General features: G+C 33.7%; 1 protein-coding gene across 5 annotated transcripts in view; it reads left to right on the top strand.

Moving 5' to 3' along the window:
• The window catches only part of LOC117103070 (gamma-2-syntrophin-like), a 43856-nt gene extending 32225 nt beyond the window's left edge, over nucleotides 1-11631 (top strand). For all 5 annotated transcript variants that reach the window (XM_033243560.1, XM_033243556.1, XM_033243559.1 and 2 more), the window contains 4 exons: nucleotides 367-459; nucleotides 725-835; nucleotides 3296-3446; nucleotides 7715-11631. In XM_033243560.1, coding sequence (XP_033099451.1) covers nucleotides 367-459; nucleotides 725-835; nucleotides 3296-3412 — 321 coding nt within the window. In that variant the 3' untranslated portion in view covers nucleotides 3413-3446; nucleotides 7715-11631. The remainder of the gene's footprint in view (nucleotides 1-366; nucleotides 460-724; nucleotides 836-3295; nucleotides 3447-7714) is intronic.
• The last annotated feature ends 4280 nt before the right edge of the window (nucleotides 11632-15911 follow it).

Genomic DNA, 15911 nt, shown 5'->3' with positions numbered 1-15911 from the left:
TTGTGGAATGATGTGAACATGTAGCTACTATAAGCACTTCTTTACAGCTGCTAGGTAGTCATGGACCACAATCATCTTCATAATTATTATCATTATGTTCACCATTATAATCTTCATGATCATCATTATCATATAGTCATGTTAGTGATACACATACAGCAATATGATTCAAGATTAATAATTAAATATTTGTATGATCTTTACTTGAATAATATTGTTCTTTGATTATATTTTTATTAATATACTTAAATGTATAATAATACTGAAAATATTAGCACAAATTTACTTGTTTTCACAAACCAGTGACAATATACAGTACAAATGATTTTTTATTTATTTTACATTTTCTCCTTTTTTTTTTTACAGAATAAAACATATGGCTGCACTTGGAAGAGAAAAGTTGTTGGATTCACTCTTGACTTTGAAACAGGTTTTACATTATTTGATGCACAAAATAAGGTAAAAAGCAGTAAATAATTATTGTAATAATATTTTTTCCTGATCCCAGCTGGGTTAAAATGAGTAATTGCGACAGTTCGTTTGCTTCCACCGTCCTCACTCTAGCATTGCTGAAGATAAATGAGTAATTGCGACAGTTCGTTTGCTTCCACCGTCCTCACTCTACATTTGCTGAAGATAATAATTTTTGTAATATTTTTATCTCTCAGTGCCTGAAAATGATATGCAGTAAAGTAAGAAATTATCTCATATTGTTATGCTTTAGGCTGCATTATGGACATACAGATTTTCTCAGCTCAAAAGTTCATCAGATGATGGAGAATCCAAAGTCAAGCTGCATTTCTTTAATACAAATAAAAATGCAACAGAAATTCAGGTATGTTATATGGAGATGTGCCATTCTCAATTTCGTCTTGAAATTTAAAGCCTGTCCACACTATAAAATTGTATTTGACAAAACATGTGACATGCCTAAATATGACCATCGTGACATCACATCATGACTATATATGGGCACATCATGACTATATATGGGCACATCATGACTATATATGGGCACATCATGACTATATATTGGCACATCATGACTATATATTGGCACATCATGACTATATATGGGCACATCATGACAATATATGGGCACATCATGACTATATGGGCACATCATGACTATATATGGGCACATCATGACTGTATATGGGCACATCATGACTATATATGGGCACATCATGACAATATGGGCACATCATGACTATATATGGGCACATCATGACTATATATGGGCAGATCATGACTATATATGGACACATGTCAATGTGAAGCTACCAATAGTATATAGCACACACAGTTATGCCTCTTTCACACATTCACATTTTGTGTTGCGATGGAGCATGATTTTTAAAAGTTCTAAAATTGTGCTCTACCGTAGTGATTCATGCTCAAAAGGTTCAGGCTATCAGGATGCTGTCAAGATGTATTATGGCAGTAATGCAATAGTTTGACGACATTGTTACGAATTATAACGATAGAGTTACGACAACATTAAGATTTGTCACAACGTACTACGAATTACCCAGATTGTATTACAATGTCACTATGATTTTACAAAAGCAAAAGCATGATGTCAATATGATTTACCGAGACGCCTGTGTGATTTAACTAATCACATTACAGAAAAGGTGCAATTGACGAATATTTGGATCTTGTTGTCGTCACCATAGTTGTTGATATTTCACCATGTTCAAAAACCTGCAATATATGCAAGCTGCTGCTCTAGGTGTTGTGGCCTCTATGAATGTACGATACACCATCACAACAAAGACGATAACGATACGACACTCACATGATTTTTTTCACAGCTACGATTGAGCACATTTGTTTTTTTAACATTCAAAAAATTCCTGCTCCATCACAATGCATCAAGATCCAGTACAATGCACTACAATGAATTACTATTGACCACAACTTATTTAGTAATTTAGTACGACGCCACTGTGATTTTTGAAAAATTGAAAAATGATGCTCAATCGTAGCAAAAATTGTGAATGTCTGAAAGGGACATTATATGCAGCAGTCTTTTTCATCCTTTCCACATATAACAGGGGCTCTTTTTTTCAGGTTGAAGTACCCAAAACTGAAACTGCAATTTATTGATTTTTCTGAAAGGCCGAATGTACTCTATTCCAAATCTGTTTGGCAGATCTTAAGAATATCTAAATTCTAGTTGAAAAAATGAGCTTTAACCCAGTTTTACGCAAGCGAATTTACTCACACGAATCTGAAGAAATCGGAGTTCTGATTGGTTGTGCATTTTTTCACTTTGCAAAAAGTAGAAACAGTTCAAGCTACTGATTTCGCTGAAGCGAAAAACTACGATAGAAATTTGAATGTGCATGCTCAGTATTCGACGCTCTCGATTCGCGTGAATAAATTTGCATAGTGTAAGACCTGTCTCTTTGAGCCTAGATCTGTCTCTTATACACATCTAGATGTGTATAAGAGACAGTATATATATATATATATATATATATATGATTTATTTAAAACTAATTAGCAGGAATTAACATAAAAAAAACTTGTCCTTTGCTAGGTCATCAGGTTCTAACCTCACCCACCTGGCTCAAGTGGCTTCTGCCCTTACTAATTTAACCCAAAGTGCTGTTGAAGTGCTGAGCTATAACAACAATTTATTGTGGTTTGAATATAGCAAATAATAATAATATTACTGTACTCTCTTTATTTCCTCATTTTAGACAAAATAAAAGAGAAAAAAAAACACTACTTAGTCTCATACGTTTGTAAAATTTTAAAGGTTAAAAAAATAGTAGTTCTGTATCTTCTTGATATATACAGTATATTGATTGGAAGCCAAGAGTATAGAAACTATAGAGAGCACAGTACACTTGTTGTGAGCGTAAACAAACAATGCGCCCCTGTACGCATGAGAGGATTTCCGCTGTGTTCGGTTGTTATCCAGTAGTACACAGTTCTTTTTTATTATTATTATCTGTGTTCCACAAGAAACATTTCCTTCCTAGAGAATGATAGAATACTATTTTTACAAACTAATGCATTTTAATACCTTACACTTCCATGAGACAACCAAACACAGCCGCCCTAACCCTAACCCTACGGTGCATTTTGTAAATACGATGGCAATGTCACTGTATGTACACTGTATGTATGAACTCTTTAATTTCTATACTCTTAAAAGCAAGGGGTAAATTTTTATTTCTAGTCTGGACTCGCCTATCTGCCTAGTCCACGTTTATTTACTCATAGTATTATGCAGAAATTTTTTTATTCCTAATTTGGAATACTTTTTTTTATATAACAGGAAATTGAATGTCCAAACCTAAGGAAATTACTGCATTGTATGCATGCTTTCATCTCTGCTAAGCTAGCCAGCCTTGACCCAGTGTTCATGAAAAGTGCTTCAGATATTCAACGATAGCATTGATAGATAGGATCAACAATTAAGTATGAAGGTACTGGTTTTCACATTCTGGTTTTCAACATTTACTTTAACTCTTAGATATTTGATAGAAATATATAATTTAAATCACATTTTATTTTAGTTTCAATGATAATGAATTATTTTAAAACCCTTGATGTTAAAGCCATGGGCGTCGATCGGTGGGGACGGGGAAACGTTCCGCCCACTTTTCAAAGTAGGGGGACATCCTGTCAATTGTTCCCCACTTTTCACCAATCTTCTATAGTTGAAACCCCACTTTTGAAAGCGAGTGGAAAGAACAACAATTACGAATGCCTGTCATGAATTTTGTCTATTCACTTGTGCTCTGTTCCAAGTGCGGTGCGTATTTCCAGACCAATATTGAGTAAAAACGCAATTATTTGTACATTTTGTAACCATCTCCCATCGATTTTATGGGTGCAATGGTTATCAGAGGCTAAATTTATTAAACAGTGATTTTATACAGCCTTTGACACGGATAGGTCTGCAGCCCTCAAAATTAGGAAAAAATTATGTCGGCAAAAAAAAAAATGAAAATCATCGGCGCTATAAAATTTTACAGCAGTTTTTAGTTTCAGCCTACAGCCCTGAAATCAACCCATGCTGACCTGTTGTGGCAGTGATGGATGTCTTCAAGTCACCCAGTTAAGCTGGAAAGCCTAGCCTACGTACTGATGTTCAAATCACAACTAATTATTGAAAAAAATTTTGAAAAATGTTTTTATAATGACGAATAAAATGATACTACAAACCGAACAAACAGTTAATAACTAATAGTAATAAACGATTTTCCAGACGAAATAACGCAATAATCATCGCTGTCTGTACAACACTCTGTGAATGAACTGTCGCGACGGTTACGACGCACTGCTAGCTCAGTCCCAATAACGTTGCCATATAGGGATTATCTATTAATTAAATGACACACCGGTAGGCTGGAACGTTAATGTTAGATAAATTGAAAGTTACGTCTTAATATTGTTTATAAAGTGCATTATCTCCTTGCCATGTCTTAAAAATCGATTGCAATCAACCTGAAATGAAGATGGAACCCAAAGCAAGTTTCTATAACGGCTGACTCTTTTTCAGTAGACGTTTAATTCGGATTTGGACGTCATAGATTCATCAGTGTAAATTACAAATGATAGCTTCACTCATTCCTCAAAAACATGTTGCTAATTACAGAGAAAATTTGTAGAAAATGACATTGAAATTTTTAAGATTTGACTGTAAAACAAAACCACGAGGGTTTCTTATTTGTTTTATTTAATCTGTTTAATTAAAAATTAATCTGTTTACACTGAACTTGTTCCTGTCTTGCAAGCTGTCACACACTACGAAACGTCATCACAGCCAAGCACATTTTGCCCATCGATCATGACCCCACGAAAAAAATTAACCAATTAGCGGGCAGAGTTTAGGATGCACAAAGAATGTGTTGTTTAGAAAAATGTCTGACTGAAAATGGATGTAAAAACAATATAAAAGCATGAAATATACAATCCAGTTTGATTTTATTCACATTTTACTCATAATACAACATAAAAGACATTAAATAACTTGATTTCATTAAGAATAAAGTTTAATATTGTGTTTACGGCTATCTTGTCGTGTCTACCACAACTAGTACCAGCGCAGGCCTGGGTTAGTTTGGGCTAGGCCTAAAATCTTCACGCCGGTGATTTTTTCGTCGACGTTGGGTGGCTGCACGTCGCTGTTTATGTCGGCATTGCTGAATGCCGGCATTAATTTTGAGGGCTGGGTCTGTGTATTTCAACTTATTTAAGTAAGTAAATCACCTTTTATGTTTGTGTAATAAAAATGCTATCTAATGTTTTGTGTGCATCCTATCTCCTTAGACCTATTTGATCAGAAGTTAGACGGCAGTATTTCCACTCACAGTTAGTGTAGTCGCAATACCACTTGCACAAAAGTGAAATTCAAAAAGAGTAAAAAAGGAAAAAACCTCTCTTGATTGATTTTAAAAGTATTGTACAAAGTGACAATTTCTAACCTTAATAATTTTGCATTCTAAAAACTACAATTTCATTCATGAAAATTGACCAACAAAATGAAAAGTTATAGCAAATGAAAATTTACGATTTTTATAAATATTCATGTTCTGTGATTTTGACAATGCTGGACTAAGGTGCACAAAATGAAAATTTAAGTAAATATACAGTAAATTTTTTTTTTTCTGCGAAGTGAGTCTCTTGAACCACCGGACACCATCAAATTTTGAAAGCACTGTACACAAAAATAATAGTTTCCGTTCGGCTTGAGCCTAGATTTCTAACCTTAATAATTTGGCATTCTGTTTTGCTGACTAGGTCTATGTATTGCCCACAAATTGTAGCAATTTAATCAGTCAAATCAGAAAAACTGTCGCAGCAAACAGCAAAGAAATATTACCGATGATCCATTGTGTGATATAGGCCTATAACATTTTTGACTTTTGCATTACCAAACACAAGGGTAACTTTTTTTTCAAACAATTTCTAATTTGTAAAGGGGCCATCCCCCTCCCAAACCCTCCCTTGGCTCGCACCTGCGGCACTCCTAAGGCACTACATGCCACAGTACACCTCTTTTCCTGGGCCTTCAAATGTATTCCATGAACAATTTTGGCCCCTATTGTGATATAGTTGAGAACCACTGGACTATAGAATTGGAGTGACTGTTTTTCCATGAAGAAATAAGGTTTATCATTTGCTTTTCATGGTTCGAATACGTCACAAGCTCAGTAGATAATAAATCATTATTTTCATGAATGTTAGTTTGCACGAAATTATTATTATGATTATCAGGATAAATTGAAAAAAATAATGATAAGTATTTCAATGGCAGATTCAAGGGGGCCCAGCCGGCCCACCCTCCCTAATTTTTTTTTTTAATTTAAAAGTGGAGAAAAAAGAAAATTATATTCAAATTAAGTTTAAGTAGAGAACAGTTAAATTAGGCCTACTAATTTGACTGTTCCCTGGTCTGCGGGTGCTATTTCCAGCCAACTAGAGGTGCCATAATCAAAAATTTTCTTATCTTAGCCCCAACCATAGTGGGGCTGAGGTGGTCTATAGTCCATCTTTAAAAAGTCCCTCAAAAGGCCGCCTCCTCTTTTTTGAATTTCTGCCATTTCTGCAGGCCAAAATCTGGGGGCTCTGCCCCCTGGCTACGCCACTGCATTGCCACGCATGCTTATTCGCTCCTTTGTCTGAGTCTTTTTCATATGATTTATACTGGTGATTTTGCCAGTGTTCTTCCAGCCTTGATTTAAATTGATTAATTGCCTGTTAATCCAAAACTTTATCCAATAAACTATTCTAGTCATTAATCACTCTCGCACTAAAGTTATGTTCTCATGGGTTTCGGTTTCGGTAGTTTTATTGAATGTCCCCTAGTGACTGCAACTGACAATTCAAAAAGGTACCACATTTCAACTTATCAAAACCATTGAAAATTTTAAGAACCTGAATAACTGATGCTTTCTTCCTTCTGTAAATTAGCATTAGAAGGTTTAGTAATCATAATCCAGTCCCATCAACTGTAACCATGCTTTAACAGATATTGTGCCCAACTGGATTTTGGGTTTTCAATTCTTTAAATGAGAAAATGAAATCATGAATCTATTATCTACAGAATTGTAGATTGTACATTTTAATTATCTACCAAATCTGTTTATATTATAATATGACTGGCTACATTTGTTACTAAGGTACTTTGTTTAGTTTTAACAAATATATTGTAGTGGCTTTATTATTCCTAAATGCTTAATGGCCAATATAGAGTATCTAGGACACTAAGAAGTAAATGCTTGAATAAGCGCCGCTCTCAAATAAGTGCCGCACCAAACCTGATTTTTTTCTCTAAGTGAATATATGCCCCTAAATGAATGCAAGTAAACCTAATGGAAGCAACATCATTCGCAACACTCGAATAAATACAGTATTAGGAAGGAGGAGGTATCACAAGAAATCCTATGAACCAATGTGTTCTCTGCTTATTAGCTACACCCACTGACTAAACACATGAATACACACAAACCTACAAGATTTGTTTATATTTATGGTAGATTTTTTCAAAAGCTTGAGTGCTTTTCTTGCCTAAAAATTCTGACTGACAGTTCCTAGGTCAGTAAACAGAAACTGTTGGTGGGCTTATGTATTTGTTGTTGTTTGCCTCTATATGTACTTCAACATACACACTGATTGTGCTGTGTACAAAATATGATATGCTTTAGTTTCAATTTCACTTGCATTTTGAAAACTATTGTTTTTTCAGTTGATGTTTATCACAAGTTCAACAAACAGCTCCAGTTTTTTTTTTAAAGAAAGAGGACTATAAAGAAATCAAGTTTTGAAGAAAAAGCATCCAAATTGTATCCATCCCTTTGTTTTATTTTTATCTTTTTATAAGTGACTTTTGAATTTTTTAGTCTCTGAACACCTAAGTATTGAAGTGTTTTAATTTGTTCTTAGTTTTTTTTAATGTATTTGCCTTCTGACCAATGACAGTTTAAATCATGTATACATAAGTAGTAGTATACATTTACTTATTGCCATTGTGTAAAATATGAACAAATCAATAATAATCATAATAATATTACATTTTCAATTTTATAGGTGCAATATATTACAAAGAAATTACAATATTCGATTCATATATTCTTGCATTTATTGAAGGCACTCAGGTATATCTGACCAAATTATGATAAATATTTCTGATTATTCAATTATTAATAAGCATAAAGAAATGTTTAAGTCTTTCCTAAAGATATGCCTTCAGAATGTTGTTCAAAACTCCTGAAGTGAAAGTTAACATAATACTTTCACATTTATATATAAGGAAATATGAAAAGGTTTGATTCAAGAGGGAATTAACTTTTGTTTAAGGAAAAGGTAATGATATTCTATAACATTTGATTACTGTATACCTTATAGCGTTTCTCAAAGAAACCATGTTGAGTGACTTACTTTTGATACAAGATCACGTTATTGTATAGATGTAAGTTTATGCAAAGTATTTCCATTTGCCCTGATACCTCATGGTTGCATAAAAAGAAGTACCGTATGTCAAAAGCCTAGTTCTATCTTGTTCACACACACTTTATATTTACAGTAAGGTGTGTCGGTGGAAATGATATTCCATATTATGGATGTAAAAACAATAGAACGCTTTTCTTCCTTCCTGCATCTGTTCAGTTGTTCAAAGGTTAAGATTGTGGTAGATAGTGGTTGAGATACTTACTGTACTTTGGGAAAAGGAAGAGAGTCACTGTACTGAATTCATGTATTACCGATCCCAAGGACATTTTTTGTTTTCTAAACCAGCTTAGATTTCTTGTAGGTTTCCAGGGTAGATTTATAACAATATTCAAAGTGTATGTATCATATTTATAGAAAATCTAAGAAGATATTAATGAAAATGTTATTAAAAAATGTAAAAAAAAACAAAAAAAAAACCTTTTGTATGATCTAAACAGCAATAATCTTGTTGAAATTAAGTTTTGAGTTCCTTGTTGTTTCATTCCATATGATAGTATGATTGTGTCCGTTCTTTCATTTTTGTCATTTAGAGACCACTCCGCAGGACTCTCGTGTATTGACGTATATTTTGACATGCGTGCAGTACATTATAATTTATAACGTTCACATTGCGAGGAATCCTGAACAGTTACTGGACACGTGAATGATTACGTCACCTAAAACGTTACCTGAAATACCTTGTTGTAGCAAATATATCATAGTAAAATTTCCAATCATAAAATTATTACTAGTTTTTAGTATGTATGTAGACAGAGGAATATCCAGTATTTTAATTCTTGTCATTCTTTTATTAACCAAGACAGTGGCGGATCCAGGAATTAAAAATAGAGGGGCCCAGGAGGGTACTTTACAAAGATGGAGAAACTGTACCACCGCAGCCCCACCATGGTTGGGGCTGAGGTAAGAACATTTGTGATTATGGCACTTCCAGATGGCTGGAAATTTCACTCTCAGACTTAAAATTTGAATATGATTTTCTTTATATATCTATATTAAAACAATTTTGAACAATTTGTGGGGGGGGGGGGTGTGCTGGCTGCCCTCCATCTCTTGAATCCGCCACTGCAACACAAGCCATTAAGATCAAATGCTTTATTTATTAAGAGATTTATAGGCTATATATAAGTTCATGGACATTTTATTTATCATTTTATGGTACTTTTTTACAGCATTACTATTTTAACTGTTTTTAAATTTGGTCGCAGTGTTTATTATATAGCTTGTTTATGAATTATCACCAGCTATAAATGAGATGGTGCTGGTAAAACCACAAATCGGAGATATCATCTTTTACCTTAACTAAATCTAGGTCTTCAAGGAAAAAGGTGGATGCACACATTGCAGTGACCTGCATTGCTAACCAAGTAATACACTGCGGGAGGCTGACAGTACATGAGTTCAAAATTTACTTGAGAGTGATGTTCCATTTAACAGAATAAAACCAAATTAATGTAGTTTTACGGTGTTGGTACGTTGCAAGTCACAAACGTGTGATATTATCTGGATTATGGTTACTGTATTTTTATGCACAATAATTATATGTTAGTCTGACAGAATAGACCCAATTATTATTTAGACAGGTTTTCTATGCCTAAATACTGTAGCTCTGTGAACATACATGATTAGTTTTGTGTGTTTATATTGTACTTATCATCCTTTTTGTTGTGTTTTATATTTTACTACAAAAGAGTCTTTCTATCACTTTGACTGTTTAGTTGGTCAACACATTGTTATTTTAAAAGAAATTATTTTTGAATTTTTTTTAAATCATTTTCTTGGTCAAAACATTTTTTTTATTTTAAAGGAAGTGATCACAGTTGTTTGTCAAGGTATTTTTTGAACAAAAAGGGTTTATGAGATTTTTAATAGATTAGTTTGAACAAAAAAAAAAAACAGAAAATACATTTGCCAAAGTGTTATTAGTTGTTGATATACCAGAAAAAAAATAATAAAAGCAGCTGTACTTTCTAATTGCTATTTTGGTTAACTAATTGATATGGATAAAAGTCTGCTGTTAAAGGAGTTATTATTTGTATTAAAGTTTTGTATATTATAATGTATATAATTCGATATTATATATATATATATATGTATATATATATATATATATATATACATATACATATACAAAAACATCAAAGTTGCTGCATAGGCATATTGTAGATATAAAATAAAACACACAGGTGGTACAGTATTAGATTTACCTCTTTTTCTCAGTAAATATTGAGGTAAATCTACTACGACCTATGTGTTTTATTTTATACAATATCTTGATATGTATAAATAAGTAAACGATAGCCTGTCATGTTGTTAGTTTCTGCAATTACTGTACTAAGCAGTGTTCTGGTTTTTCTTGCTAAACTGTTATAAACCATGGGTTTTCAATATTTGGTTTTGAAAAGCTTATATTGCATGAACATATTTTTGTTTTAATCTAATTGAAATGGATGTGATGAAGGTTGGATTTTGTGTGTTTTTTTTAGAGTGTAGGCCCAGGGTGTTATATCATATCCATGATTGTACAGATTTGTGTCCACGAAATTATTTTTCGTCCCTACTTAATCATTATTTGCTATTTTACATCAGTGATGTATTTTAGTGGTTTTTTTTCTAAGAATGTTTAAGAATACACTTTATTGAAGACTTTCTTAGAATTTTTTTCAAGAATTTATGGGGATATTTGCAATAAAATAAAGTTCCAGCCACATGAGATAATTAAATAATCCAAATAAATCTTTGTTTTTCCAGAATTGCGCAATGTCGAAATTGAGTGTTGAATTTAACAAAATTACTGAATTATGCAAACTAAAGAGCATTACAGTATGATTATTGGATTCATTAATTTGGAGTAATAATTATATTGAATAGTATACAGCATTTCCACTAACCCTAATATTTTTTTTTCATTTGTTAAATTACCTTTGATGTATAAAGAGTATTACTTTATGCAATTACTTAGGTATACCTAGATATCTGTTTGATATGGTTTTACAAACTCGAGATAACGCTTTATAGATAAATATAGCTAGCAACATTTTGTAACAGGGTTTGACGTCTGTCGGTTGTGCAGATCATGGTGAATACAGGTTACATTATTCTTGGTTGAAACCTGAGAAAAACAATATATTTATTAAAGCTTGGTTATTTTAACTATCATGTTGTGTGTTTGGTTTATTCTGAAGCTCTGCACACACTCAAATTTTATGTGACAAATTTGTGTGATGTGCCCATATATGGGCATGATAATGTCATATTACACCCATATATGGGCATATCAGTTTTTTTTTCGCATAAATTGATATTGTGGTCAGAGCTTAAGTTTGGAACTAAATTTAGCTTACATATTCATCTAACGGTATTCACACTTAAAATTACAAAAATACACGAGGCATGCGTTTTATAACTGCCAGTCAGGGCCCTGGGCGGGCTGTTAAGGAGTATAGTATACCTGTAGTTTAAATGTCGCCAGGAAAAATATTTACGGTCATGAATCTTGATAGTAAAAGGGTCTAGGATCTCCTTGAAAGTTTAAGCCGAGAGAGTTGTTTCCCGGTCATGAAGAAAAATCGCAATTCGTCAAGGAGAAAAAAAAATGTATTTTATACATGTTAGTAGCCTCTAAAGTCGATTAAATAAGCCTTTGAAACCCCGAATATTGTCAAATTTTCCCGGGGCTTCGCTCCCTGGACCACGCCCACTTTGCTCTTTTTTTTAAATTTTATTTCAGCAACATTTATTTCTTTCATCTTTCTTTGATATATATATATATATATATATTATATATATATATATTATACAGTAGAAAATAATTAAATTGAGCAATAATAATAATATTAGAATAGCAATAACATATTATAAACAATGAATCGGGATCATCAGCCCATTCCCGGTCGACCAAATCTTGGTGCCACCACTGCCGAGAGCTAAGTTGACAGTGACAGACTCAAGGGGGTCCTGGCCGTCCCCACCTCTAAATTTTTGAAATTTATGAAAAAAGGGTAATAAGAAAGTGAGAGTGCAATTTTCGGCCATCCAGAGTTGCCATAATCATACCCCTATCTGTGAAAGTCCTTCCCTGCGCGCCTTCTATTTCGAATTCCTGGATCCGTCACTGGGTCATATGAGGCACACATAGGTTGTCATAATTATGAAGAAAAGTTGAAAGCTTGATAAATGTTGATAGTATTGTTTGTTTTTAAACAATTTCAATTTTATTTAATCACAACTGGCAGCATTAACGCTGAATTACATGAGAATACATTAAAAATATTTAAATAAACAGAAATGGAAAACCATAAAACATAAAAAGTTATAGCAATTAATCTAAGATAAGATAGTGTAATACATACTATGTATGAAATGCACGCCATCGTGTCGGGATTCAATATTTCGACAATAATTATATCATCAGGAATCATTCCTGATTATAGCAATTAGACATTTATATAAAAGTACACATTATGTCGTATCATAATATTTACAATTGAAATTTTTTTTTTTTTTAATTAATTTCATTGACTTATTTCAGAAAAAAAAAACTTTAAATGCAAATAATGTATTGAATGAAGAGCCCCGCCTTTAATGCACTGATGTAAAACTGTAAAACAATAATTAAATCTATATATATATACTCTCTCTCTCTATATATATATATCATAACACTATGCCGGACACTTCTTTGGCATAGTTTGAGACCTATACATTTATTAAACGAAATTGCCTGAATCAACGTAAGAGTGTCTTCCTGAGGAAGGCAGCAGGCGCTGCCGAAAATTTTGTTCAATTTCGTTCATAGGCCTTGTGTCTCAAACTATGTCAAAGTGTCCGGCGTTTATTTTAACAACTGCAGTGTTATTCTATACCATCGAGGAGACATACGTGGAACATCACCAACTACATACATACAGTACAGAAAATATGCAGCCTTGTCCCGTGACAATAATCGGTTAAAAGTTCGACACATTAGTTCAGCAATTAATACGGTAATGAGGTATGACGTTTCGATAGCTTATTAGATATTAATGTATTTCCTATCGACACCCTGACTTTGATAAACCACAATGCTGCGTTGCTATTAATTATTTCCTGGTGTTTACCCTGTACAGGGGCGGATTTAGGGGGGGGGCGCCCCCCCCCCCCTTTTTTTGGGAGGTGAAAAAAGGGGAAAAAAGAGAGAAAAAGAAAAAAATAGCCCAGAATGCCTCAAATGTTATGTTCGGGCGTCTAGAACACAAAAACCGCGGGGGAATGCCCCGGACCCCCTACGACACTGTTGTCTCAATCGGCCCAACTTTCGGCCCCTCCTCCGCCCCTTTTGGACATCTCTGGATCCGCCCCTGCCTTCTGAACAGGGATATTGTTCCCAATTCTCTCTAATCAAACCATCTTTTTTTTGTGTTTTGATGTTTTTATTATTATTGTTTTAATTATCAAATAATAAATAATCATTCAATCAATTCATTCATTTCATTCGGGCAATGCCCGACTTTATTAGCTCGATTAGGCCACCGGCCCATAGAGTTACATTTTATAATGAAGTGAGATTTTTTCTTAATTTAGAGCCAACATAGAGAAACTTAGATAAATTAATTTGTAAATTATTATATTTATACAAACTTAATAACTTATGACGGTTCGGGTAATAACCCAGAAGTGTGATGGCAGTAATGACTCTCTTTCCGATTTATAGGCGGGACCAATTAAACAGAAATGGTAAACATCTTTCACTTCGTTAAGCAAACATAAATTACATATATTACATAAATTACATATATTACATAAAAGGCCCTCTGCATTGCGGCTGTTAACATTAAGGTTGTGTGATCCTGTCCTGAACATTGTAATACATCGCCTATGATTAAAATTTGTAACTAAGTTAATATAATGCTGAGTATGATAATTTGGCTCCTTTATATTCAAATAAAAATGCATACTTTGCGAACAGAAATTGTCACCTTCAAATGTTTGAACATAATTATCTTTGAGAAATCAATGAAATCTAAAAAAGCGTTGATATCTGCTACAACCTGTTTAAGCCAAACAAATCCAAAACCGTACTTAAAAGAGTTTGTTTTACATGGGAGACCCAATTTGATGTATCTTAACGATATAGCATATTGTAATATTTGAAGGGAAGCCGTTTTGTTCCATAGTTATATTACTCTCAGCCAATAGGAGACCACAGTTCTATACACTTTTATCCGTAACGGGTAACGCCCCAGCTCGCCCAATGTAGTGTTGTTAGTGCCGTAAGGGATACCAAGTGCATTTTTACAATATTTAGTATGTGATGTTTCATAAGTGATGCAATTATCGTAACCCAATACCTCTGAGCCATAAAGAAGAATGGGCACAACCATGGAGTCAAATGTCAAATAAATACATTTTCAAATCTGGATTGATATAACTGTTACCTTCAAGAAAACTTTTTATCTTAAAAATACCTCTACCTGCTTGGTTAGATAAAGTTCGTATTGGAGCTGACCAGGTGCCCCGGGAGCTTATTTTAAGGCCCAGATAATTATAATATGGTACAACATCAACGTTGTCACCTTTATATGTCCAACGTTCGTCTTTGATCACTATTCCACCCCTTCTGAAAATGATGGCTTTGGTTCTCCCATATTGACCTAAAAATCCCACATATCACAATACTTTTCAAGGGAGTTCAATATTTTTTGTAGCTTAACCGGTGTTTCTGCAAGCAAGACAATATCATCCATGTATTTCAAATTATTTACCTCGGTGTCACCAACCTGTATTCCCCCAATACCCTTTTGTTCAAGAAAATAATTTAAATCAGAAATATATAGGCTAAATAATAAAGGCGATAGATTACATCCTTGTCTGAGCCCAAAATGACAATTGATAGTGTTACCGGTACTATATGCTTGATTATACCTTATGCATGACGTGATTCCATGATAATAATTCCTCAATAGGCCTACAATTAATAAAAACCAAATTGGCTTAGCTTATGCCATTAATTTTCTCTATTGATGAGGTCGAACGCTTTTCGCATGTCGACAAAAACTGCGTACAGTCTACCGAGTGATTGCGCCAGGACATGCCCGACGGAGGGGCAAAAGACCCCGACGGGAAGGGGGGGGGGGGCTAGTGGAGCAAATCGAGTCTCACTTGGCTAGGGGCCTTTGGCCGCCTAGGTCCCCGGTGGAAATTATGGATATTTGATGAATTATGTCGAATTTTTATTACTTATTTGATAGGCATCGAGTTACTATAATATGACTTCATGTAGGCTATGCTTTCTAATGCTGAAATCAGCTTCCAGAACAAAAACATTTTAAATAAAACAAGAAACAAAGAGTATGCAATGTAACTATCTAATTTATTTTCAAATCCTCATTCTTGAAAGTGAAATTCTATATTTTGGAAATTTTGCATGAAATCTGTCAACCACGCTGTCATGGTCG

The sequence above is a fragment of the Anneissia japonica genome, unplaced genomic scaffold, assembly GCF_011630105.1.
Source record: "Anneissia japonica isolate Jap-2015-1 unplaced genomic scaffold, ASM1163010v1 scaffold284975_len822289_cov185, whole genome shotgun sequence".
Classification (NCBI taxonomy): Eukaryota; Metazoa; Echinodermata; class Crinoidea; order Comatulida; family Comatulidae; genus Anneissia; species Anneissia japonica.
The sequence above is the reverse complement of the archived record's forward strand: the minus strand, read 5'-3'. Positions and strand labels throughout refer to the sequence as shown.